The 25,247-nt window shown below is 52.5% G+C and overlaps 3 protein-coding genes across 7 annotated transcripts in view; 2 read left to right on the top strand and 1 right to left on the bottom strand.

Annotated features, from left to right (window-relative positions):
• The window catches only part of LOC109518638 (corticotropin-releasing factor receptor 1-like), a 15,157-nt gene extending 12,140 nt beyond the window's left edge, over positions 1 to 3,017 (top strand). For all 3 annotated transcript variants that reach the window (XM_019874646.1, XM_019874645.1, XM_019874647.1), the window contains exons 10-14: positions 422 to 494; positions 1,429 to 1,514; positions 1,580 to 1,715; positions 1,801 to 1,842; positions 2,765 to 3,017. In XM_019874646.1, the coding sequence (XP_019730205.1) occupies positions 422 to 494; positions 1,429 to 1,514; positions 1,580 to 1,715; positions 1,801 to 1,842; positions 2,765 to 2,905 (478 nt within the window). In that variant the 3' untranslated portion in view covers positions 2,906 to 3,017. The remainder of the gene's footprint in view (positions 1 to 421; positions 495 to 1,428; positions 1,515 to 1,579; positions 1,716 to 1,800; positions 1,843 to 2,764) is intronic.
• A 3,783-nt stretch (positions 3,018 to 6,800) lies between these two features.
• Positions 6,801 to 19,636, top strand: kansl1a (KAT8 regulatory NSL complex subunit 1a). Of its 3 annotated transcripts, none has more exons than XM_019874479.1 (15): positions 6,801 to 6,901; positions 10,733 to 12,086; positions 14,670 to 14,811; positions 15,120 to 15,182; positions 15,624 to 15,712; positions 15,785 to 15,920; positions 16,156 to 16,312; positions 16,442 to 16,597; positions 16,941 to 17,099; positions 17,397 to 17,533; positions 17,615 to 17,739; positions 17,812 to 17,869; positions 18,003 to 18,115; positions 18,213 to 18,447; positions 18,596 to 19,636. In XM_019874479.1, the coding sequence occupies exons 2-15, from the start codon at positions 10,801 to 10,803 to the stop codon at positions 18,815 to 18,817; spliced, it is 3,078 nt and encodes a 1,025-aa protein (XP_019730038.1). In that variant the 5' UTR covers positions 6,801 to 6,901; positions 10,733 to 10,800; the 3' UTR covers positions 18,818 to 19,636. The 3 variants fall into 3 exon arrangements, with proteins under 3 accessions (XP_019730038.1, XP_019730036.1, XP_019730037.1); XM_019874477.1 differs by lacking the exon at positions 6,801 to 6,901 and adding an exon at positions 7,446 to 7,967; XM_019874478.1 differs by lacking the exon at positions 6,801 to 6,901 and adding an exon at positions 7,446 to 7,688.
• Positions 19,637 to 21,544: 1,908 nt separating this feature from the next.
• LOC109518637 (microtubule-associated protein tau-like) lies at positions 21,545 to 25,241 on the bottom strand. The gene is made up of 9 exons (XM_019874643.1): positions 25,191 to 25,241; positions 24,955 to 24,992; positions 24,809 to 24,854; positions 24,479 to 24,726; positions 24,290 to 24,382; positions 24,091 to 24,183; positions 23,378 to 23,459; positions 23,193 to 23,299; positions 21,545 to 22,510 (listed from the first exon to the last, which is right to left on the bottom strand). The coding sequence occupies exons 2-9, from the start codon at positions 24,976 to 24,978 to the stop codon at positions 22,310 to 22,312; spliced, it is 894 nt and encodes a 297-aa protein (XP_019730202.1). The 5' UTR covers positions 24,979 to 24,992; positions 25,191 to 25,241; the 3' UTR covers positions 21,545 to 22,309.
• Positions 25,242 to 25,247: the final 6 nt, after the last annotated feature.

A 25,247-nucleotide genomic window follows, 5' to 3' on the forward strand; every position in this document is an offset into this window, starting at 1 on the left:
CCCACACACCCCTTCCCCGACTCCAAAGACTTTGCACCCCCCTCCGTGACTCCACAAGGCCCACCCCCTCCCAACTAGGCCATCCTTGGAGCGAGCATCCCATCCGCCATCAGCACAAAGTATTAGCACGTTAGCACACTAGCACGCTCCCCGTGGGACCAAGCAGGCGGCGTTCCGCATCCACTGGGAACGTTTGGGAATTCCTCCATGGCACCGCTGAGGTTATGTCAGCGCCATACTCGACAGTAACTTCCCAGATATCACTCCACTCACTAGGCCACGCCTCTTTAAGGCATGCACACAACACCGACATCTTACAATGGACAGCCGTGACACTTGTTTTATTTTATTGTACCTTGGCCAACATTGACAGTGTAGTTGGTTGCCCCGGTGACGTATGTCTGTCTGCTGGCGTCGACAGGTGCTGGTTTGGGAAGCGGACGGGCGTCTACACGGATTACATCTACCAGGGTCCCATGATTCTGGTTCTGGTGGTGAGCTGCTTTTTGCATTCTTTTGGTGAAAAGTCCCCTACCTGGCGGTCTGGCACTTCACTCTCCTGACTTGACTTTGGGCTCGGTGACTCTGCGGATGTGATTTTTGTTTTTGTGCTGCAGCAGCTCCATCGCTGCAATCTATTGAAAGACCATTTAAATCCCATCCTCTTGCTAAATACCACTCCAAAGTGGATCCCCCTAATAAACGTGCAAGCTAAAGAACCATTTGGCAATACTATCGCAGGGAGAATCTTTTTTCGTCAGAGTGAACCAGACAAAGCACAGTGTGAAACTAAAGTCAATCGAATCAAAACAAACCAAAATTAAAGGGAAAGACGCATTGCGACAATGTCGCACGGCGTCCCATTTCAACGTGCGTCTGATAATCGGTGGTCTTCAATTAATCAGGAAGCTCCCGGCGCCCTCCACACGCCGCATGTGGACCCACCTTGGCGGGAAGGACCGCTAGCCCAATCTGGCACGTGCGCGCGTGTGTCTCGGCGTGTCCTGCTGGGCGCATCTGCCGTCCCCGAAATCTTGTCAGCTCAGTCCAACCGGGGCCCGGCCGGACTCTGGATGTGTCTCTCCCGGCTGAGTCCTGCAGCGTGTCCATCTGCCACCAGAATGTTTGCAGGGGAAGAAACGCCACCAGAGCCCCGTGGCACCTGGCGAATAAAGCCCAAAAGAAACGTGATCACGGCATCGGGCGTGCGCGCCCTTCAAATGCACAAGACACGCGTGTACACTGGCGCATATGTGGAAAAGATGATTTTGGGATGAGTGTTCCATTCATGGCCAAGAAATCCAACTCATAGCTATACTTATAACACAAACGTGATCCTCAATGGTGATGTCACAATTTTGGGGACTCTCAATCATGTCATGATGGGTCAATCAATCAAATATCAATCAAGGGCACATGTGGTTTCAGATCAACTTCATCTTCCTGTTCAACATCGTCAGGATCCTGATGACCAAACTGCGAGCATCCACCACCTCGGAGACCATTCAGTACAGGTAGACCGCTCAAAGGGTGCGGGGCGGAGGGCGGCCGCTCACCCTGTGCCCGTTTCTCCTGGCAGGAAAGCGGTGAAGGCGACGCTGGTGCTGCTCCCCCTTCTGGGCATCACCTACATGCTCTTCTTCGTCAATCCCGGCGAGGACGAGATCTCGCAGCTGGTCTTCATTTACTTCAACTCCTTTCTGGAATCCTTCCAGGTACGCAAATGGCACGCCCGCCTTCCCGCGACCGTTCCTGTCCGGCCCGCTGACCTTTTGCCCTCCTCCTGCATCCGTCTCGCAGGGCTTCTTCGTGTCCGTCTTTTACTGCTTCCTGAACAGCGAGGTAAGTTAGGCCCCACCTGCTTTGCCACCTTGTCGGGCGTGTTACCGTGGCGACCGGCTCCTGCACCGCTACGTCGCTGTCTTGGCAAACGTGTCACGGGACGTGGTCGCGAGTGTCAAGCACCCATACGCACACGGCACATACCTACACACATCATTCACGCGTGTATACATAAACACGTGTGACATACATCCACATACACGCATGCAACATGCTGACATCACCCAAAGCACACAAACTCGAAACCATGTAGAGGAATACACACACACACACACAGCACATGCACACAGGCCACATAACCACACACACAGGCAAGGCGGCGTGTTGACAGTGCCAGTGCCAGGCTGCGGTCTCCATGGCGACAGCCGGCCGCCAAGATGAAAAGCGGCAACGGACATCTGCTAGCAGGAAGGCGCTTGATTGCTTGCGCCCGCTGGATATCGATTGCGTGTTTGCACAATCAACGAGGCGGACAAAATCCAATGTCTGGTCCTGGTCCTCATCCGTCATCCGTGTGGTCGTAGGAAATGACGAGGAGCGCGGGGTCGTCTTCGGTCATCGCCGTGGTCGGGTCGCTCCCGGCGCGTTTGCGCACACGACAGCAAAATGTCACCTGGCGCAGGGCACGGGGATTTGATTTAAGGACACGCGCTGGGAGGACGAATTTGAAGTGCCGTCCCTACGACGGCATGGATGGCATCTGGTCGCCGTGGAGACCGTATGCCTCCCACAGAGCACACGCGCATGAATGCCAGCACAGCACAACACAACTAAAGTGACAACTTGTCACCTATATGTGTCCGAGCGTGCGTGAATTGAAGTGTGTGCGTGTGTGGTGCGTATATGTTGGATGTGTGTTTCTGTTCTGTGTGTGTGTTGTATGTGTGTGTAATGTGTTTGCGCGCGTGTTGCTGTTCTTTAGGTGCGTTCGGCCGCCAGGAAGCGTTTCCACCGCTGGCAGGAGCAACACTCCATCCGGGCGAGGATGACGCAGGCCGTGTCCATCCCCACGTCGCCGTCGCGGGTCAGCTTCCACAGCATCAAGCAGTCCACGTCGCTGTGAAAAGTCGATGAACTCAAATCAACACCAAGCATTATCGGGGCGCAAGGTTGCGGGCGCTTGGGATTGGAACGCGAGCGCGTATGTACCGCAAGTTTCTCGTCCGTCGTCTTGCCACCGTGACTCGTGGTGACGGCCGCCCGCGCTCGCCGTTTCACGTCACCTTCATCGTCTTTCCGCAAACTTTTGACACATTCCGCACTTTCTTCCAAAGTCTTTTTAAATCGCCTTGGACACCTGCACGACGTTCGTTTGGGAGCACACGGTGGCGTTGGCAAACGAGTGGGTGTGTTACTTTGTGTGTTCAAAATGAAAATGAGAGATCATCATCATCAGAAGAAGAAGAGTAAGAATACACGTTCTTTGTCATGTACTTTTCCTTCCCTGGAATGAATGAATGAAAATTTTTGGTCGGCCAGTCGGGAGCCTCCATGTAAATAAGATGCTTTGATATCCCCCTTGGCGTTCGGTCTTCACATTCCCACCTCGCCGGCTGCTCTGGAAAGCCGTTTGAGCATTTTATTTAGGGCGGAAGCTAACCATTATTTGAATAATGCTTCTGTCGCTTCATGGGGGGGGGGGGGGGTCCAATTAAGCTGTGAATCAGATTGATTTCATTCAAAATGATTGTACAAATTTCCCTCCCTTTACTCAAAAATGTGAGATTAGTAAAGAAAGAGATATGAGAATATTTACTGTTTAGAGGCTGACATTTCAATGATTTTCAAGTTCTACAAGGTCTCTGAACGATGATCAAAATGGTTGTGGATTAATCAATTAATGGTTGCACCTCTAATGTCAATACGGAGAAGCGTCATGGAATAAAAGCCCTGATGGCTTTCCACACGTTGCTGACTTCCTCCTGTTTTTGTTCCGCGTGTGTCAACACGCGTCTTGTGTATTAGCTGCTGTTCGTTGTATTTATTATTTATTTGACAGTTTTTTTCCCCGCACGTCGCACCCAAAACTTGTCACTCGCGCTCACAAGCCCAAAAAATCTCTCACTTACACCTACAATTTATGACACACCCGAAAACTCGCCCTCCCCTCCAAAAAAAAACAAAAAAAAAACGCATTAACAACCCTCACACACACACAAACTACAGACATACACTGACACCCCAAAAATCTTTCACGGACTCCCAAAAACTCACAGTTCTGTTTAGTGTGAGAGGATTGTTGTGATGTGAGAGCCTATTTTTTGACGAACGTGAGAATTTTTTGTGCGTGACAGGTAAATGTGATTTTTGGCCTGTACAGCACCTACTGGATGCGGGTGCGACTTGCTGATTGTGCTGATCATTCCAACCGAAGTCACGGGATCCCGAGATTTGTGGCACACGTGCGAATTACAAGTTTCGTGCATGGCATGAAAAAAAAATCTGTTCATGTCGATCCCCCCCAGCTTGCGTATTTTCCTACTGACAAATAAAGTGTGTGTAGCATTGACTCCAAACAAATGGGCCTGCCTGTTTTATTTCTGGAAGCAACACAAAGCATGCACGTGCGCATGACAGCATCGGCCGTTTGCCTCCAGAGCCCCCCTGAGGGCAGCGTCCACATTTGGAGCATCTTGTGATCCTCTTTAGCTGTCACGGTGCAGGAGGGGGTTTTGGGTGAGAGCTGCACTGGAGTGTAATCAAGGCAAGTGCATGGTGGTGGTGGTGATAGGGGGTAGGGGGCTAGTTCCAAAATTGTCGCTGTCGTCGTCAGCCTGTGGAGAGGCGGGGGGAGTCTGTGACCTCCTGCAGGGGCCACTTGGGGGGCCGGGGGAGGGGGGGGCACCGGGAGGACCCAGCCACTTCATTTTAGAGGTCAAGCCGATTCAGCTGCAGGCACTTTTCACCACACCGACAGCGACAACGAAGCCAACCTTTCTCCCAGTGGCGGTCTCACCAGTCCAGACTCCAGAGCCTCTTTTGACAAAGGCTGCCACCTCCTGGTCCACCCACCGGCACAAAAAACTGCAGACAGCTGTAAACAGTAGTCCCAAAAACATGTTTAAAGCAAATATTTTGCAGGTAAAGTCCGCAAGCTAGAGAGTACATCGTGTTACGTCAACAGTACTCTCTGTCGCCCGACGACGTCAGCAGGAAATAGGGAAATGAATTCAATTAAAGCAGTGCGGCGGCCACATCATTCAAGAAAAGTGGCGTCAATTTTACTAGATTGGATTTCCGACGAGGCCCATGTGAAGGCATGGCGAAGGCAGCCATCAACTACAGCTTCCCACCGACTCAGCTCGCTGCTTTTTTTTCAATGTTGTACACTAACCCCATCTCGTGGCATTTTATCGTGACTACTACTTGATGACTCGGACTGCTGCATGAAGTAGTGCTCGCAATTTCAGGTGGGTTAGCATTTCTTATTTGCGATTCTAAAGTGATGAATATGTGTACCATATTGGGGGCACGTTTACATATAATTATTTTATTGTCTTCTATCATTTCTGTCATAGAACTATTGCACATCCATATTAAGCAGAGGACAAAAGATTGCTGGAGAATTGCTGGGTGGTGCATTCATAGATGGAACAACAACAATTGCAGCCTTGCGGAAGTCAACAATATGCGAACATCAAATGTGATATCATGCAAGTATGCAGAAAAACAAATGTGACATGTTAGTATGCAGCTTCTACTCAGTCGAGTTGCGTTCCTTTGCTCCCTGATCATGCACTCTTGTAAAGGCATCGAGGCTGGCTACTGTGTTGTCTTCTGACACATAACAAGAATAATAGGCCCCCAAACCGAACGAGAAGTCTTTGTTGATGTTGTTTACAGTCAAGTGTCGAGTAATTTAAGATAAAACGCGCTTGGTGACACGAGAGCAGCTGGCTCATTTAGCGAGAGCACATTCATAATTCTCCTTACGGTCCTATTTGGATCCGTCACGTCCAAGTTTTTACAGAACACATTTGACGTGAATGCAAGTGTTTTGTTTTGGTTTTCTGGTTTTGTTTCGTGCTATCACTTTGGTCCGTATTTCCGCTGTACGGGACATTTGAACAGATTGGCAGCCACGCGAGCCAATAGGAACCTCTGAAATATTGTCACTGACCAATAGGAAAGCGGAGGCTTGTTAGGCGCTCCTAAACGCTTAGTAACAGTACGGGCAAGCAGGTAAGTAACACTTTTGACTTCTTATTTTCTGCAAATCAACAAACGCCACACTTGTCACCACCACAAGAGCTATTTGCTCTCAACTTGAAATGTCCGCTCGGAAACAGGCGGACCTTTTTCGCTCACTTTTCAATCAGAAGTAATGCTGCACAAGTAACGGAGGCTTAGTTTCGCTTAGCTTAGCTTAGCCTGCTGTCGCTCAGGCTACGTGGTTACCATTAGCTTCACTGCTCAACTCTTCAACAGTAATCAAACTTGACCCCCAAAACAGCTGGCGGCGACCAGTCATGCCCGTCAGCCACACGCACACGCATACAAACAAAACCAAAATGAAAAGTCCTGCTGGCAACTTGTCGCCACTCAACGTTGGCATGCAGGGGCGCGCCGACAACTTTTTCAACTGCGTGAGCGTCGGCTGGCTCGCAGGCGGCACGGTCTGGGTTCGAGTCTCTCCAACAGGCATCCCTGTCCGGACTTGGCGTGCCATGACATTGGATGGCGACCAGTTAAATATTTTCTACTCGAGCTGTGCCCTGTGATTAACAGGCGACCAATCCCTTGTTTGTTATAATGCGTACTGGCAACCAGTCTGGTGATTCTCCAAATGTGCAGTCAATAGTTAGTTTTCACGCAGGCTGTGATTAATTGGTGACCAATAATTTTTAGTCTCTATGTGCCCTGATTTTGCCTGGCAACCAGTCCAGAGGAAGCTAAGTGACAGGATGGACAGGACCATATGACAGCTAGCCACTTAGTGATTGCAAATGATTGAATTTACATTCCTATCACTTCAGGTGCCCTGCAGGCGCTTGTCGACTAACGTGACGCTTGGGAAGACTTAACAGACGACGCCCAGTCCATAAGCATGGATTTGAAGGTACACCATTTTCTTCATGTCCTTGTGTTTTGAGGAGCGTGGGGAATGCTCTCTGCGTGATGGGTGTTCGCCCTCCCCATTTTTTTTGTTTTGCAGTCGTACAGATGTCACTCAGGCGCTCAGTCGAGATCTTACTTTGTCGGATGTTGAAAAACAAAGCAAGGAGTACAAATTACACAGCTGTTTTTGTCATTGGAGAGAGAGAAAGCAAGTTACTCTGAAATATAGTCAGAAACTAAATGGAGTAAAAGTCAAAATCTTTCCCCCCCAAAAAAAGACTGCAGTGTAGGTACCATCAAAGTAAAAAAATGCGTTTTTGTGAAAAGGAAAGTAAAGCCAAAAGCTCCACCCTCAAGTAGGCATACCGTGAGTACAGTAACTAAGTAACGCGGATTAAGTACGTATTTTTGGTGCTGCGCCGCAAATGTGACGTGTAAAGCCTTTATGTCGTTCATTGTTGTTGTTTGTTTGGTGCGCTCGCCCCTGGCGGTGAACGGTGGTACTGCCGGGGGCCGCCTTGCCTTGCCGCCTCCTGGCAGCGTTTCTTGTGCGCACGCGCAGTGCGGCGCTCGTGTGTTTGTCAGCTCAAAGCCGAGCGAACAGCTAGCCGCCATTTTATCAGCGTCTCTCCCCAAAAGCCGAGAAAAAAACGAGCGTTCAGCGGCCGCCCGGAGCTCTTCTGGCTCGTCTCAAAGCGAGAATCTGGCCCAGGCTCGGCCGGAGAGGCTCTTCACTTGACCGCCTCGCGGCCCGGGAGGACTCGTTCGACGGCCTTGTGCTGAAATCGGTAAAGAAGGAAGGCGAGCGAGGTTGAGAGTTTGCGAGCGAGCAAGGTGGAGATCGTTGATTCGTCCATTGCCTCGGTCCGGAACGAAGCCGAGTGGCCCCCGTCGGGCGGGCCCCCGGTTACGTTTTGGGGCCAAATTGATGGCCTAGAGGTCGATTCCAGCAGCCTTTTTCCCCCCTTGCCCTTGTTCCCCCCTTCCTCCCCTCCCCACCCACCCTCCGAGCGGAGTGCAGGCAATTGTTGGGCGAATTCCCTCGGATAGTGCGAGCTCGTCACGTGGTAGGTTCCTCCTTTTCCTTTGTTAGCCGCAGCTAGCGTCGTCTTCCTGCTCCCAACTTGTCCGCGCCTTCGCCGCTTCCGCGCGGGCCACCGCGAGCGAGCGAGCAGACAAACGAGCAGGCGAGCGCCTCGCCGTGCGGGCCGCGCGTTCAGCGTCGTTCTGGGACCAGGTGGCCAAATGTTGCCTTGCGTAATGAGGCGTGCCTGCCTGCCTGCCTGCTCGCCCCGGCACCGCTGGCGAGCGGGCAATTGAACGTTATGTGTGATCTCGTCGTTGCGACGCTCACGGTGGCCTTGCGGTCGCTTTCGGGCTCCTACTCGCGTTTGTTACAGCAGCAGCGGAGTTAACGCGAGCCGCCTTGGTGACATTTCTTTTTGTTGTTGGCGACTGGCGCCAACGTGCCTGCGCCCGTTGCGTCAACACCACCAAGACATTTTGGATGCTTGTGGGTCACGAATGGAACGCGACGCGCGTTTCGTTGTCGGTGTTTGTGTGCTAAAAGGCGGATTACATAATGTGCTTGGGAAGTCCCAACATGGCGTAGCCTTGCGCCCACTGCAAACTGCAGTGAACCAAGTGGGGGGCATTCGTGTGATGGATGGATGGCGACGCCGTCACGTCGTTCGGTCGCGCACCTTCATATGCACGCAACAACTCCTTTGACACAATGTGCAGCAGACGCCGTGACGTCATGGGGCCTAAATCCACCTACTTAGCAGGGCGCTCGGAGCCTCACTTGCTCGTTTCGTTTCCCTTCTGCTTACACTAGGTGCTTTTTCGAGCAATTTAGGAGCACATGGTGCTACTTGAGTCGGTGGGACTGAGCCTGGTTTTGTAGCTGGACAGCTGACTTGCTGGAGTCTCTTTCCACTCCCCATGCTGTAGCTCACGTTCCCCGACCGCATTATAATACATAGTCGTGGGAAAAAAAGGACGTGACCGCCTTGTATTCTTGAGTTTTGCATTTATTTGAATGCCCGGTACCACCACATTTCAGATGAAATGCTTCAAAGCACCCTTTTTGCCTGTACGATGCCATCGGAAGAACTGAAGTGATTGTTGGCTGTTCAACAAGAAAACATTCGTGGAAAATGGCGACATTCATCTTCTTATCAGTGCAACTCTTCTGACCGTTTTGTTGGTGGTGTTGCTGCCTTCAGAATATTTAGCAAATGTACCATTAATTGTACCGGGCATTTAAAATGAACCTTGAACGCCCAAGAGAGTGCATTTAAATTGGTGTCATAGTAAGACCGTTTAAAATGAAATCCCAACATGTGATTTGTCCCAACTTAACCTCCCTAAAGGCAACATACCGAAAAAATTAAAGGATGCGAGGGCCACTAACTTGAATTTATTCAACTCACTAAAATAAATCCACCTAAGCAATTACATCTTGTCTATTTGTTATTTTGGGAAAAAACTGCTACTTCACAGCTTTGTCTTTAAGGCAAAGAGTTTAGGACTTTAAACTTTTGGGGTGACCGGAGGGAGTCCCTGTATTTCACTCAACGCCAGCCGAAGCCATCTCTGCATTTCGAACCAAAACGACGTTTTGAGGTGATGTGGCTGGCGTCGGGTGGAAGCCTCACATCTCCAAAAGTATCACTTTTCAGGTAACCAGAAATACAACATGTTTGTTGAGTCATGAGCGTTGCGTCATGAAAGCCTTTTTCAACACGTTGCAATGAGTTGTAATATAAAGACTAAAATAAAGTAGCATACACCTAATTAAATAAAAAATAAATTAATTGATTAAATAAATACAATTACATAGCCCTGTGAGGACTGCCCAAAAAATACAGATTTGTGAATAAGTATGAAGGTGACCAAGTTTGGTTTTGAAAGGTTTGGGCCAGATGCCGGCGATGTTAAAACAATAAATAAATCGGACCTTGATGCACAGCCGCAAGTGGAGGAAATCATTATTGCTTCAAAAAACAAGTTGGATTTGTTCACCAGAGGCATTTTGTTACCGTTTTACTTGTTTTATTTAGCATCTTTAGAAAAGTATTTGTATACTATTTGTAGTAGTGGTGTTACAGCAGTCCCCCAACTGTTTGTTTATTTTTGGGGTGATGGGGTGACAATCACTTATCACACCTACCTCTACCCATTTTTTTATTTTAACGAACATCGCCGCCCCTGTCAACAAATATCCGTTGTAGTAAATGCAGCAGGCTGCCGAATAATGGACAGTGGGCTGCAAATGGCCCCCGGGCCATAGTCGGGGTACTCCTGGCCTTGATCGTCATTCCAGTCACATTTTGATGTTGAGGTCAGCCTCCACCCTCAAAGGGGAACTAAACCTAAGCTGTCCAACCCTTCTTTACATTCTCAATGTGCATATCTTCTTTGGTGGGACATTTATTCTTCACCAAAAAAGTTGAAAACCATCTCGCCCACGAACATATCCCGGCAGGATTTCTGTTTGCGGGCCTGGCCTTCATCAAGAAGTTGAAGTACGCACGGTCCAATGGCCCCTGCGTGACGTCCATCGATGAATCATCCAATTGAATTCTTATTCCATCATCGTGACATTTATCGGAAATGCCGCGTGTCGACTTGGACAGGCGCATACAGTGCACCAAAAATCAATCCGGTTTAGCTGCACTTCAAGTTGCTGGGAAGCAATCCAGAGTCCGGCTCCTTCGAAATGACGGTTGCTGTACATAAGAGACCAATTTGAATGTTTGTATCCATGTTGCGACCGAAAGTAAAGCGCTCTCGTACCAACTGTGTGCACCTCCTCTCTCGTACCCAGGCTGTCCTCCGGGGGGGCAGTAAGCGGGGGGTGTGGAGCAGGCCGCCGTGCCCGTCCCTCTGCACTGCATGGCTGCGATGGCGCCCGCTCTCACCGACGCCCCAGCCGAAGCTCACCACATCCGCTTCAAACTGGCCGCGCCGTCATCGAGTTTGTCACCGGCCAGCGCCGACAACCACGCCAACGCCAGCAACATCCTCATCCACGCCGGCGGCCCCCCCAAGTGTAAGGTGGCCCCCGAAGACGCGTGTCCCCTCGACGATCAGCAGCAAAAGCCGCCGCCCCAAGGGGACTCCCTGAGTAAACTCCAGCCCCTGGTGGCATCCTACCTTTGCTCTGATGTGACCCCCGTGCCCTCAACCAAAGAGTCCATCACGCTGCAAGGGGTCCTCATCAAACAGTCGGTCTTGAAAAGTCACAGAATCCTGCCCGGCTCGCTGCTCAACGGCGGAGACTTCCTGTTGAGGAAGCGGCACACCATTGAACTTTCCGGAGGCCAGCTCAAAAGCCTGATGAGCGGCAGCGCCAACGGCGGGGGCCAGCCCGTGGCGCCCGTCAACGGCCTGGCCAAGAAACTGGCCGCCGTGTCCGGTTCCGGCTGCGTGATGGCGGCCGTCAACGGGGATAACCCTCCGGTCCCCGCGCAGTCGCACACGTTGGACGCCGACGGCCGGCCGGCTCACCTTGCCGTCAAAGGAACCCTTAACCGCAAGCGTTCTCCGGGAATTTGTCCAAACGCGCAACCGTCGGCGCCGTCGCCCTTTTCCAATGACAACCACAGCCCCAGCCAAGAAGTGGATTCGGAGCGCGGCGGCCCAAGTCCCGAGCCGTCGGACCGGGAGAGGCCGGGCTGCAGCCGGCGCGGCTCCCCGTCCCGCGCTTCCCCTTCGGACACGCCGGACGTTCAAGTGGGGGAGCGCGCGCGCCTCAACGGCACCCGGCAGGCGGAAATCGAAGGCCGCCTGCGACGGCTGCGGAAGCGCCTGCAGGTGGTCCAGGCCAAGCAGGTGGAGCGCCACGTTCAGCAGCAGCTGGGCAGCTTCTTGGACTCCGCCGTCAGTCGCCTGCTGGCCGGCGGCCGCAAGGACCACGCCGCCGCCTCGGCCTCCGGCTCGGCGCCGTGGAGGACGGGACGCCACTCGGCGGCGAGCAACAGAGACAGCCTGGCCCGCTTCCTGAAGAGCGGCTCGGTGCCGCTGGAACTGGAGCGGTTGTACCTGAGCGGTTCGGCCAACCTGCGCTCGGTGGAGAAAGCCTTCGACTCGGACGTGACGGAGAGCAGTTCCGGCGGCGACTCGGACTTGGAGGAGGAGGAGCTCACCAGGGTGGACGTGGAGCAGCGCCATGTCAAAATGTGAGTTGCGCTGTCGATTCACGCGGCCCGTCACACTCTGCCGCGGGCCGTACGTTACACCCGCACGAGCAATACGCCGTTTTGGGGGGTTGCAGTTTTGCCCCTCCAACATGCTTTAAACATTGCGAGTTGTTCAAACACGGCCGAATCACTGACAAAACGCGGACCAAGGGCTGCAACTATCGATTATTTTAATCATCATTTCATCTGTCAAGTGTTTTATAAACGCAGCGCATGGTTTGGCACATCAGCTCAGCTACATTTCAACAGCAAATTGTTCAACCGGAGCAGAACATTTCAACTCAGGAGAGCATCACGCCATCATCATGCCAAATGTCTGATGCGAATTGACATCGACATGACAGTAATTGTGAACCTTTAATCAACTGCTACTTTAATACACACAAAGGTAGCAGCGTGTACACACAGAGCAGCTTTGTTGGGGGCCTACTCTGCCTGCCATGTTGCACGTCTTCCTGTCGAGCTGCGCGCTGCCCGGCATGTTGGCGCAATGTGGTGCTGCGTTGTAGGCGCAAAACTCAAGATGCGCAGTTGTCTGCTGTTAAAAACAAACAAACCTCCAAAAGAATTTGCTTCAAGAGCCACAATATCACAGAAGGTAATCACAGAGGATGTGAATAGTGATTGGACAGCCAACGGGGGGGCAAGTGCAGTTGGGTGGGAACATAACGGAAAAGCGCAAGTTGTTTATCAGCGGCGCGAACATGTCTGAGTGCAGGAAGAAACGCTCGCCCGCCGTGACGTCAGCCAGCGCGCGCCAGGAGCACTATTTGACAGGAACTTCCCCTCGCTTGGACTGCAGCAAAGGGCACTCAGTCCACTGTAGGAGTCCATTATTAACCAAGGAGGCAACAAAGCTTGAATTCTTGTTTTTAATGATTCAGAGCTTGAAGCATTTCTGCATTTCCACGCCTTGATTCAAAAGCAGGAGATTTCCAATTGACTGAGTAGGAAATTCAGACGCATCAATTGCGAGTTGTTCATGCACGTCTGAGACCCTGACCGCAAGCAGCTGCAGCATATGACACGGAGACAGGCAAGGTGTGTCACCCACTTGCCTTTCCTGTCTCCTTTCTTGCGTGTTGACAGACACTGTCGCTTTGTTGTAGTATTTTTTTTTTCCCTCCCCTCTTTGTCAGTGACAAGTAGCTTGTTGGGAACGAATGGTTGTCGCATTCAGGAAGCAAACCTTGGAAATATAAAAAAAAAAAAAGCGGGGAGGATAAAAGTAAGAGTGCCGTGACGATCTGCTTGTTTATTTGGTTGTGCCATGCTCACGCCAGAGCTTGTTGGAAACATCTGGATGCGTTGGGCTGACTTGTCAGTTTGTCAACACCGAGCAAGCCACACTTGTTATGTAACTCCACCCCGCGCCCTCCTTTTTTTTTTTTATGTCATGACTGCTGCAGTTCTTTCCTGCCCACACCCTGTCGGGCTGCCCGCCATAGTCGGCCTCCGCTGCTTGCGCGCACAATTCAGTTCGCATACCGGGAGAGCGCTGTTTATATTTCACACCGTTGGAATTGTAACGTTCGGGGGGCCTTTTCAAACCTGGAAACTTTCCATGCGAATTCGAGGGAATGAAGCGAGGATTTACCATATGGAAGGTGAGCTCTAAAGAAGGCACAGAACACGGAAAAAAAACCCAATCCTGTGAATTTGACATGCCACAGCGAAAAGATTAACAAGTCTGCCAAATTTTAACTTAAAAAATGGCCAAGGTCAGAAAATAAGGCTCCACTCGTTGATTCATCGCTCGTGTTGTTTGTATTGCACCTGCGGTGACCCGTAGAGATAAGAGTTGAATTTGTTCCGTGACTGTGCTCAGAAGTCAAGACTCGTATCTTGCGTCGCCCATAGGCTGGAATTGTGCAGTCAAACGAGAGGCGCAGCTGTTTTGAAGCACACCCTGCGGGAGACGGATTTTTTCGGACGAGCTCATTGTTTTCCGCTTCAGAAATGCACAGTATTGGGGTAGCTTTTTACAAATGGAAGTCAAGAAACCCATTGCGAGCCAAAAGAGGTCGTTTCGGCAAGGTCGTAGCGAATGCAGCCTGTGGGAAGGTCCAAAACCCAGCAAAATGTTGGAGGGGCTGATGGGCTTCATTATTGTCATCTAGCACCAGTGTAGTGGCTTACACGGTGTAGCTTTAAACCCCTGTTGTCACATTGCATCAATTTAAACGCCCCCTCCTTCGGGTGTGCCCTCCTGAGTCACCTGGGGGCAATATAAGACATGACTGCACTGTTCATTGAGACGTCTCACCTCATCAGTACGGCACTAACGGTTGGTTTCTGCACGGGACCATGAATATATATATCTGAGTACTACCATTGTCTACATGGGTTGCTGCACCCTTTGTGTTCAGTCGATTGATTGAGCACAGCAACATAGCTGCTATTTCGTGTTAGCATGAAGCTACCGAGCTGCCTGTTGGCCACAATTGCGCAACAGTTCCCACGTCCGACGTTGGCGAGCAGCGGGCGGCCCGAAACAAGGTGGAGGCGCTCGCCGTCCTCCGCGAGGATGACCTTCATGCGTGTTTTGTGTGCGCGTGCCAGATGGAAGCGCGCCGAGAGTCGCTACACGCTGGAGAGGGCGGCCATCATCAGTCACTGGAACTGGCTGCAGGCTCACATCTCCGACTTGGAGTACCGCATCCGACAGCAGACGGACATCTTCAGGCAGATCCGCGCCAGCAAGGTCAGTCGCACCCTTGCCACCGCATTCTCCAATCGATGGGAAATGCACTAAATTGCCTTTTACGCCACATAAAAAAAAAAACCCACCCCCTCCTTCGGGTGTGCCCTCCGTTTTGTGGAAAGTAGGGCAACGTTGAACTGTTGGACAGTGAAATCAAATGATTCATGTAGAGAGTTTATCGCGCATTCTTGCTTCATCCTGAACTTGGAACTCAAAATTCGATCCGTCAAACTTTTGGCAGGGTACCGTACGTGTTTTCGAGTTGCTCAAGAGCACGCCGTCGCGTTTTCTTGCCGTCTCCTCTGCAGGGCACTGTGGAGCTGGGAGGTGTCGGGCCTCAAGAAGCCAAGATGGAGCCTGCCAACTCTCAGGTAATATTACCACATTGTTTTTTTAATTTTATTTTTAGTTCATGTCTCAAAGACGTGCAATAAACGAAGACTTCGATATTGAGCTGGATGCTTTTTGTCTTGACTTTTGACCACCAAGATGCAGCCTGATTGGAGAACTGTGTCAAAGGGCAACGCTAACATGAAACTACAAGAGGAAAAAAAAATGTGTGCAGATGTGTATTACTATGTGTGTGTGCGTAAAAAGTGATAGCAATTATGAGATAAGAGTAGAGCGAGCCTGATAATTATTTGGAACCGCCAAGCCACCGTCATGAATGCTTGCGGCTTCAGTTTGACGGGTTTGGTTGACTCCTCCTAGATGAAGCGGTTTGTTTCGATTCGTTTGCTTATACACACTCAAACTAGTCTCATGCAAGGAAGCGTGTGTGTGTGTGATTATTCGAACGGTTGTGGCTGCAGGAATCGTCTTCAGAGTGTGCGGAACACGTCGTCACCGCAGAACCTTGGAACGCTCAAAACGGGCAGCCGGTCAACGGCGTCCTCAGCAGGTACTGGCGATGATGAAGATAATGGTGGTGGTGATGATGATGATGACTATGGCGGAAATGTGGTGGTGGCAGGGTGGGCGAAAGCGTGGACGGCAAGCACCAGCAGACGACAGACGGCACGTGCGTGGCGGCGCGTACGCGACCTCTGATTGGCTGGAGGCGGCGGAGGCTCATCCAGCCCAACACGGTGGCCAACCTGACGGGAAAGGTAACCACGCCGGCTCACCGTTGGATTGTTTTTCAACGCTTGTTGCGATGGGGTAAAATGATTAGCGATACGAGCGTCGCGGGATTCGTCACGGGACAAATTGGCGTCCCAGCTGAAGGCAGGGGCAAACTGAAGCTTTGCAACGTTGGCGTGCTAATGTTTTCGTTCAGCCCGCGGCCAAGCGTTTGCTCCCGGAGGGCTTGTTGATGTGCGACGTGCGTTGTCATCCGCGCAGGCGTCTCGGAGCGGCTGCGCGTGCCGAGTCAACCCCAGCTGCGTGATGTGCGGCGGCCGGCCCGTCCCCCGAGAGGACCCCCAGTTCCACTTGCCCGTCCTGGAGCGCCTGTCCAGACTGGATCTCGGTGTCCACCCCATCCTGTCCTTCCCAGACGGTCGGTCTCCACGGCTTTTGCTTCAGATTGCCGTTGGTCTTTTGTCGGGGGAGAATTTGTTTTGCGGTGTGTGAGATTCTTTCTCTTTTTGGAATCTTGATTTTTTTTAATTTTTTTGGGGGGTTACAGATGTGGGCGTGGGCCTTCGCGTGCAGCAGGCCATGAAGAGCTGCTGGAGCGGCCGGTTGCTGGAGAGGAGCAAGCCCGTCAAGAAGTTCTCGCTCAAACACAAGCTGTCGTCATCCAAAGAGAAGCACAAGTTCGCCAGCTCGCTCATGGCAGTCAGTGAGTGTGCGCCGCCATCGCACGGGGATTCTCACTCTGATAAGAATACTTGTCGTGAATCAAAATATCATGTTCGAGTTTAGTCCGTTTCATCTCTTGCCCTTCTCGAAAGCACTCCCGTAATTTCTTCTGGTACCAAACAAACCGCGGTCAGAAGAGTGGCGACGTCGTGAACACTGTCAACTTGTTCCCAAGCAAATTGTTGGTATAAGCACTGCGCATCGGTAAAGATGCGTGCTTTGCACAAGCAAAAAAAATAAAAAGATTACTGGCCGCACAAGAAAAACAGCAACAGACTGCGAAATAATTCACGCATGGATGAATCGCACTTTGCACTTTTCAGGGCTGAGCCATTACAAGAGTCGAGCCGACAAATCGAGGACGCCGGAGGCCGCCGCCTGCAAGACGGAGCGACTGCACAGTGCGTCGGCGCCTCCCGGACCCTACGACAAAAACTACAGCCGGAAGAGATTACGAGAGCCCTCGTTGGACAGGAGCGACTGTGAGTAATGGGGAGCCCGCTCGGCCCTGCCCAAGTTGTTTGCGTTCCAAAGTGGAAGCGGATATTTGTAGAGAGAGAAACGGAAATGGGAGAAGAATTACTGATGAGAGGCTGAAATCTATCTGTGAATGCGATACCTTTCCGTTCAAACTAGCCTCAATTTCCAGAAATTCCCCTGAAGTTGCCAGCTTGGAATATTTGCCAAATGCCCCTGGCTGAATTTCCCCCCGGAAACTGAGCAGGGCCTTTAGCGGAATTGTTCCATCTTGTGCTTCAACGTGTCCGCGTGTTCCGCAGCGTCTCCGAAATTCTTCCTGGAGTCGGGCGGCGGCGCGGCCCCTTGCCCGGCGCTGGCCGGCGTCCACAGCCCCGTCGCACGACAGCTGTCCACATGCTCGGACAACGCCGCGCCGCTGGGCGCCGCCGGCACACCTGTAAGATCAACGAACATCAGACATGCGGGGGGGGGGTCGAGCGCCGTGACTGTTTGCCGTGTGTATGCGTGTGCGCTCCAGCTGCAGCCCATCAAGAGGAGGCGCGGCGAAAGCTCCTTCGACATCAACAACATCGTGATTCCCATGTCAGTGGCCGCCACCACGCGAGTGGAGAAGCTGCAGTATAAAGAGATCCTCACGCCCAGGTAAGCTCCCGCCCGCTTGCTCGCCACCCGCTGACCGCCTCATCCGCTCACCCGGCTGATTTGTGCGTGCAGCTGGCGAGCCGTGGATGTCCTGTCGCAGCCGACGGTGCCGGAAGAGAATGAGCGCGAGGTGAGTGGCTGGCTTTCCCCCCCCACTTGATTTTTGACCCCGACGGGGACGGACGGAGAACAAATCGCTGTCAAAACGGCAGGACGGTGACATTTGGAGGCTGACATGCGCGTGTGTGCGCTTTTGTTTGTAGGTGGAGGACTTGTCGGACGCGGCCTTTGTTCAGCTGCACCAGCCGTATGAGGACCAGGAGCGTTCCCGCTGGACTTGGATGGCGTTGGCGCCGGCCAAGCGGAGGGGCAGCAGGTCAGGCCGGCGTGTCGCCGACACTTTGCTCGGTGGGAACGACCACGCACCTGGTGTAACACCCCCGCCCCCCTCTTTTTTTTTTTCTCTCCGTCAGGTCGTACAAGTCGGTGGACGGGCGCACCACGCCGCTGTTGGGCGGCACCAACCCCCCGACCCCTCAGCCGGCGTCCCCCGAGCCCAGCCACTACCCCGCGCTACACGACTACGGCTACATGCCCTCGCCCCTCAGCCCCCCCAGCCCCGACACGCCCTGCTCGCGCGACTCGCACCGCCTCATGTCCAGCGAGGATACCCGATGTTCCACGCCCGACTTCGCCTTTGAGGAGAGGGTACGACCAACGCCACCTTGCGTTGCCTCCTCAGGCTTCTCTCGCACCGTCCTTCTCGTGTCACGCGTGAATCTTAACCTGCTGGCACACATGCATCAGCTACTGCTGTAATTTGAGGGCTGAAGGCTTTTTTTCTCCTCTTTTCCAGACGGTGGCGCCATGGGAGCGGCGCAATTTCCCACTGGCCGAAGACCCGGCGCCGGAGCCCGAGGCGGACGGCGAGCGCGCCAGGCCCAGAATGCGAAGCCTGTCGGGATGCCGCGCCTTCGGCCGGCCCGACTCGGACGATGGCGAGCCGTCTTGTTGCCACGACGACGACGAAGATGACGACGACGACGCTGCGCCCGCCGCCGGGCCCAGGCGACTGTGAGCGGACTTGTGCGCTTCCTGTTGTTTGATATTCAAACATCAGTCTAATCCTTTCACAGTTTTTAGTGAATCCGACGCAGATAGACGCGACATGTTACAAGTCTGATTTGTGTAGTAGGCGAAACATGTACATGGACTTGGGGGAGTGGGGGGGCTTAGCGTTGTTTTGATACGTGGCGTGTACACTTGTAGCGCACGATGTAGCGACTCCTCCACTATGGCCAAAGGGTGTTTTTCTATCCTTTAGTTTGTTTGTAATTCCCATGTACATTGTAGTGGAGTGACTCACGAGAAAAGATGGGGAAAAGTCTGCCCCTCCCCCATCAAAATAAACAGGTACATTTAGGATGCAGCCCCTCCACCCTCAGAGCAGAGCACTTGTTGACTTTGGTTGCTTTCGTTTTCCATTCCCGACATGTTCGTATGTCGCGTGTTCCAGCGTAACGTTGTCTTTGACTTGTGAACCATTCCTACTGTAGGCCCCCAGCCACCACCACCCCCCCCCCTTCCCTCCCCCCTCTCCGGGGGGGCCGCACTTGTCCTAGGAGGCGCTACTAACACTTGTGTAGCGGGGCTCAGATTATTCAGGCTCTCGCTGTTCCATCTCACGTGGGTTCCTCCCGTCTGTCAACTCTTGACTATGCAAAACGAAAAGTCAAAAAAAAAAAAATTCATAGTTTGCTTTTGCCTCAGCCAATCACTGTTCTTCTCTCTTCAGTAGTGACGTCACATGTTGATGTACCTGTTTGATTGTTGCAGCAGTTATCACTATTGTTTGCTTTTTGTAAATAGTTCCATTAAAACATTTATGTTTAACTTGGACGCCCTCTTCATCAGGTTTTGGGGAATTTGTGGAAGCTGAGAGCGTTGTAATATTTTTACTATTTTTTTTTAACTATTTGAAAGAGTCCCCAGGTGTCGGCCTGTGTCCTCTTGGGATCATGGCGCTGCTGGCTTTTGTTACCACGGCAACTGTAGACCGGATCTCGTGTGGCCTGCCGCCTGTCCGCTTGCTGCTTCTGAGTGTGAAAAACAAGCGAGCGGCCAAGGTATCAAAAATCCATTTTGAGGCACGTGGACACCCACGCCAACACTCGGCAACAGCTTGACTGAAGCCCAAGTGCTTCCGCTACCACTCTGTGCCTCTGGAAGGTAGTTGATTGCACCTCAGAGCCTGGTTGGGGGAGAAGTGGGCGAACTGTGGAACCAACATTTTTTTTTTTTTGGGCGTCCTAATCTGACTATGCTAGACCTTCTTTCCCAACCACTGCCAGGGTTATTTAAAAAAAAAATGAATGGGATCCATCAGCCTCGTGCCAAAACTGCCAACATTTTTCCCCCTGAAAAGCTGACTGCATTGTCAACTTTATACCAGAAGAGGGCGACAACAGACCGAAAAGTGGGCGGTTACTGGAAATGTTTGGATTGCGCACAATTGTGCTTGACATTGCCTCACGAAACATTTTGCCCAAGATTTTTTTTGGGGGGGTTCAATTGATGGACCCCCCGCCCCACGCACTTTTTTTGACCTACTTTAGGACCATCTTTTTGTCAGTTTTCGTGTGTGACAAAATCTCACTTAATTGGAGCTGCGTCCTTTTGAAAGTGGCGTTTCACCTGCCCTCCAGCCAACGGATGGACGGACCGACGTTCCTGGCAACACTTTGTCCCATGGGTGAGTGAAATCAAATCAAGTTCTATTTCTGTTAGCGCGCTGGCGCCTGGTGTAACTTGGAGCCCCGAACCACCCCTGACTTGACTGTAGGCTGGGTGATTGATTTCATCAGTACGATGTCATCAGTAATTCTAAGTATACGTCGAGACTTGGGTGACTGGTCAGCGTTTATTGTCAAACACAAACATACATTAAATGCACAACAACGATCACATTTGCACCACTGTACAGCGTGAGTGGGTTACTATGGAAACTGGCTCATGGAGTTCTTCGTCTTTGTCGTCTTCAAGGGACACATTCGACGAAGTTGGCATGCACCTCTGCTCTGGTATGAAAACATGACACGTGGTGGACCAAAATGGCATTACCCTGCATATGCACACGCATCAAATCCAGCAGGTTCGTGTAGGGTGAAAAAAACAAACGGCACTCGCTCTGCTTCGCTTCCATTTGGCGCTTCATGCAGGAAGTGATGTCTTAGCATCATTGGCTATAAACTTTAGAAAGATCCATGACTGTCAATCAACTAACCTACACAGACATACGACACACAAAACTTGACTTTGCACACCCGCCAAATCATGAAGCTAAAAATACGCGGACATCGACAAAATCAAGATTGAAGGTTTAGGGTTGAAGAAAGAAAACAAACGGCACTCGCTCTGCTTCGCTTCCATTTGGCGCTTCATGCAGGAAGTGATGTCTTAGCATCATTGGCTATAAACTTTAGAAAGATCCATGACTGTCAATCAACTAACCTACACAGACATACGACACACAAAACTTGACTTTGCACACCCGCCAAATCATGAAGCTAAAAATACGCGGACATCGACAACGGAACGGCGGCACCGGGAGTCCACTCGCTTGGTTCTTTCGACTCAGCGACAATACTGCTTTGAAAGGCTGGCTCATCATACACTTGCCGTCCCTCATTTGGCAACTGACATTTCAAAAGCATCCCCGTCCCCCATCCCCGCGCACAAAGCCAACGCAACGGAAGAGTGACTGACTGACCGCACGGCGACGGCGCCTCAGCAACATTTTTTTTTATCTCAAACGAGGTCAAGGAAGTGATGAGCGGGAGAGCGGAAAGCCTCAATCAAAATGGCCACAAAGGAAGAAGCTAAACTGACTTGAACGCAGCGTCAGCAGTCATGGCAACCCTGTAGCACCCGCAATGGAATGCGGAACTTTCCATTGAAAACACCCAAGGGGGAAAGGCTCTAATGCAGGGGTTTCAAACGTATAAGGCCCGCGGGCCTGACGGAGGTCCGATCGGGATATGTGGAGAAAGAGAACACCTTCACACTGCCGTTTTTCAAAGTAATGACAGTTGCTAATTTCGCCCGCTAGAGGGCGCATTGGTAACCACTGAAATGACATTGTGAACTGGGCTGTCCAGTAGGATTTGACGCCTGCTCCTGAAGGATGCCCCGGCGAAGTTTGGCCAGCAAAGAAAGCCCACCTCATAGCAAAAAGGGGCCGCATTTATATGAAAAGGAAACCCTCCTTAGAAATATCTGAAGAGCCGTCAACAGCTTCAGTAAGGCTTTTTTTTGTCTACTTGCAATATAAGATTTGGACTTTATGTCTCACTTCTAAATGTCCTTTCCCGATCCATTTGAGATCAGATTGGGGTGAATGTGGCCCGCCAGCTCAAATGCGTTTGACACCCCTGCTCTCATTGAATGAATTACTGTCGAAACATGACGGCGGTTACAAAAAGTCCGGTGAGAAAAAGGACGTGTAGGGCGACGCAGCGGGATGAGCGGGGTAGGGGGTGGGGAGGGTGTCGATGGAGGGAATGGCCGCGGCTCACAGTCCCTGCCGGGCCAGCGAGGCGCTGACCCGGTCGGCCAACGTGGACAGCTGGGGCGGCTCGGCCATGTTGAGGCTGCCGGACGACGACACGGTGCTGAGCTCTTGAGTGGGCGAGTCCTCCAGGGAGATGATCTCGGCGCCGTGGTCCGTGCGCGCCCTGGCGCCCTCACGGAAGTTCAGCTTGTGGCTCTCGATCTGCGCGGACGCAAACGTACAAATGCGGGCGCTCGTCAGTGACGGCGCCGGCCTGTTTTTGATGTCTTCCTGCTCCAACACTCCCGATTCAAATGATCGGCCTGACCTAGATAGTTCCTCCACTTCAAGTGCCTGCGTGAAGGGAGATGATGAGGATGAGGATGATGATGATGACGCACTGGTACTTACTGGCGTCCTCCATCTTGGCGGGCGCGTGCGAGACAGTCTGAGGAGAGTGAGGGGGGGTGGCGGCGGGGGAGGGGCCGTCCGAGGGGCTCGGCCCGCCTTTCTTCCCCTTCGCTCGCTACGCCGGGTGTAGGGAAGGGTAAGAGGGCAGGCGGGGTTGAGCAGGGAAGGGTGACGCATGCAACAAAAGTAAACGGGATGGCGTCAACAGAAACCAAATAAAGCGCAGGCTGAAAAAAAATCACAATCATCATGAGAATAATAATGCGGATAATAATGAGGAGTACATGAGGGGCAAGAAAAGCGCAAGGAGGACGCGACAGACAGCGGCTCATCAACAAGCCCTCATGTCATTTTTATTAGCCTACCATGATATTATTTTACGGTTGAAAAAAACGTTTCGCGTTCTTCCCTCCAGCCAAGAAAAGCAATAAAGCAAATGAGTTTTGCGGCACGCAGAGAAATTGAGTTAGTTGGTTGTTTTGTTGCTGTTTACCTTTTTCTGGCCGCCTCCTGGCACGTGACTGATGTTGCCAAGTGAGCCCACCTTGGACTGAACTCTGAACTCCAGCTTCTCGTTTTTGATCTCCACGTTGCCGCCGCCTGGAGGACACAACGTCCGCAACCATCAGACGATTGTGGGACGGACTCGCTTGAGAGCGTCCGCGCACGTGCCCTCACCTGGTTTGTGGCGGATGTTATCTTTGGAGCCGCACTTGGACGAAACGCTGCTCAGGTCCACTTTTTTGTGGACAATTTGGACCTGACGGGAGAACAGAGGCCAACCTTCAAGTCCTTGACGCGCAAAACACGGAACGCCCGCGGTGCCCGGAAGGCCGCCCCCGCCCCACCCCGCCCATCTCTTTGGAACGTTCACATTTCCCAGCTGCTTTGAGAGACGTCCGTCACACCAAATGATGGATTTTGCGTTGCCACGAGAACGGCACATGACAGACACAAAAGGGAACCCTTCAGGAACGCGCCTACTCGTGTCAAAAGTGCAGCCGGTAGCGCTCAGGTGGGGGGGGGGGAGTAAGGATTGGTGTGGGGTTGCTCCTTGAGAAGGAAGGGGGAGGGTCTTGGGCTGTCCAGCAGCCAATCAGCAGTGAGCTACTCACATTGCCTCCACCGGGGACATGTTTAATATTATCTTTGGAACCGCAGCGGGAGCGCACGTTGCTCAAGTCCAACTTCTTGTCCACAATCTCAACCTGGAAGTCAACACGGGCAGAGATGCCAGTTACCACGCACGAAACGGCCAACGTGCCTGGACAAAGCCCCGCCCCCATCCCTGCACCCTTGAAGTCACCACGCACACCCAAGTCCTACGAACGCGAGCGTTCGTCCGTACGTTGCCTCCACCGGGGGGCGTGCTACTAACACGGCCGCCTCACCTTCCCGCCGCCTGGCGTGTGCTTGAGGTTGTCTTTGGAGCCGCAGCGGGATTGGACGGCCGACAGGTCCATTTTCTTGTCCAGGATTTGAACCTGAATAAGAACAAGAAGGAAGCACATTGAAAGCAAAGTGCAACGCCCCAACAACGACGTAGCGCCAGCCAATAAGCGGCAAGGCGGATAAGCTCGCCCGACTCACATTGCCGCCACCGGGCACGTGTTTGATGTTGGCTTTGGAGCCGCACTTAGACTGGACGTTGCTGTAGTCCACCTTCTGGTCCAGGATCTGCACCTACGCAAGAAGGAGCGCCTCCGGGTCACCCCAAAAATACCAACGCCGTCCCCCACCGTCGTCCGAAGCCATCCTTCCGCCGCTCGGCACGCTTACCTTGCCGCCGCCCGGCTGGTGCTTGAGGTTCCCAGTGGATCCGATCTTGGACTTGACCGTCTTGAGGTCAGGCATGGGTGGGGCGGAGGCCAGAGGGGCGGCGGTCTTCAGGGAACCGGGTGACTTCGGGGAACTCCGCACCACCGCCACCTTCCTCACCTTGTGGGCGTCGCCTGCCGACTTGCCTCCGAGTGCTTGGCTGGAGGGAGACTTGGGCGTGCCGGGACTGCTCTGGCCGCTTGCAGCATCTGAAACGTAGACCGGATGCCAGTCCCGTGAGGGGAGTCGCTGTGTTTCTATGATGGGGTGGTCGCGCTCCCGTTGACGTACCTGGCTGAGCTCTGGCGGGCGTTTTGCTTGCAGGAGTTTGGGACTTCTGCAACCACAAAAAGACAAGTGAAGACATTCTCTGATTGGAGGATGGATGCGTCTACTACATTGAGATCAGTGCTAAACAAGGACCGGTGATCACGTACCTTCTCCGCGGCTCCGTTGTCCATCTTGGCGGCGTGAGCTGCGGGACGAAATAAGAGGACGAGGTCAGCAAAAGGTCAACAAAAGGCCAATGAAGGCAAAGAGCTACAAGAGTCTCCTCTTTCTTTTGGCTTTGGAAAGACGAGCCCAAGATGAGCCACGGTTCAGAAAGAGCCAATCGAAAGACACGAGTGAAGCGGGGCTAATTTTGTCACTCGGATGCGGGGCTCTGGGTCACCTGTGTCTTTGGCCTGTCCCGTCGGGACACCGCCGTTCTCGTGGCGGGGCGCCTTGG

This window comes from Hippocampus comes, unplaced genomic scaffold, assembly GCF_001891065.2.
Source record: "Hippocampus comes isolate QL1 unplaced genomic scaffold, H_comes_QL1_v1.1 scaffold279, whole genome shotgun sequence".
In the NCBI taxonomy this organism is placed as follows: domain Eukaryota; kingdom Metazoa; phylum Chordata; class Actinopteri; order Syngnathiformes; family Syngnathidae; genus Hippocampus; species Hippocampus comes.

Bases quoted from the DNA above. Each gene is read 5' to 3' on its own strand.
- kansl1a (XM_019874479.1), top strand. From the start codon at position 10,801: ATGGCTGCGATGGCGCCCGCTCTCACCGACGCCCCAGCCGAAGCTCAC. The intron at 15,713-15,784 runs GTACTGGCGATG...TGGTGGTGGCAG, and splicing joins GTCAACGGCGTCCTCAGCAG to GGTGGGCGAAAGCGTGGACG. The intron at 17,100-17,396 runs GTGAGTAATGGG...CGTGTTCCGCAG, and splicing joins CTCGTTGGACAGGAGCGACT to CGTCTCCGAAATTCTTCCTG.
- LOC109518637 (XM_019874643.1), bottom strand. From the start codon at position 24,978: ATGGACAACGGAGCCGCGGAGAAG. The intron at 24,727-24,808 runs GTACGTCAACGG...TCTACGTTTCAG, and splicing joins GCCCGCCAGAGCTCAGCCAG to ATGCTGCAAGCGGCCAGAGC. The intron at 24,383-24,478 runs GTAAGCGTGCCG...CTTCTTGCGTAG, and splicing joins ACCAGCCGGGCGGCGGCAAG to GTGCAGATCCTGGACCAGAA.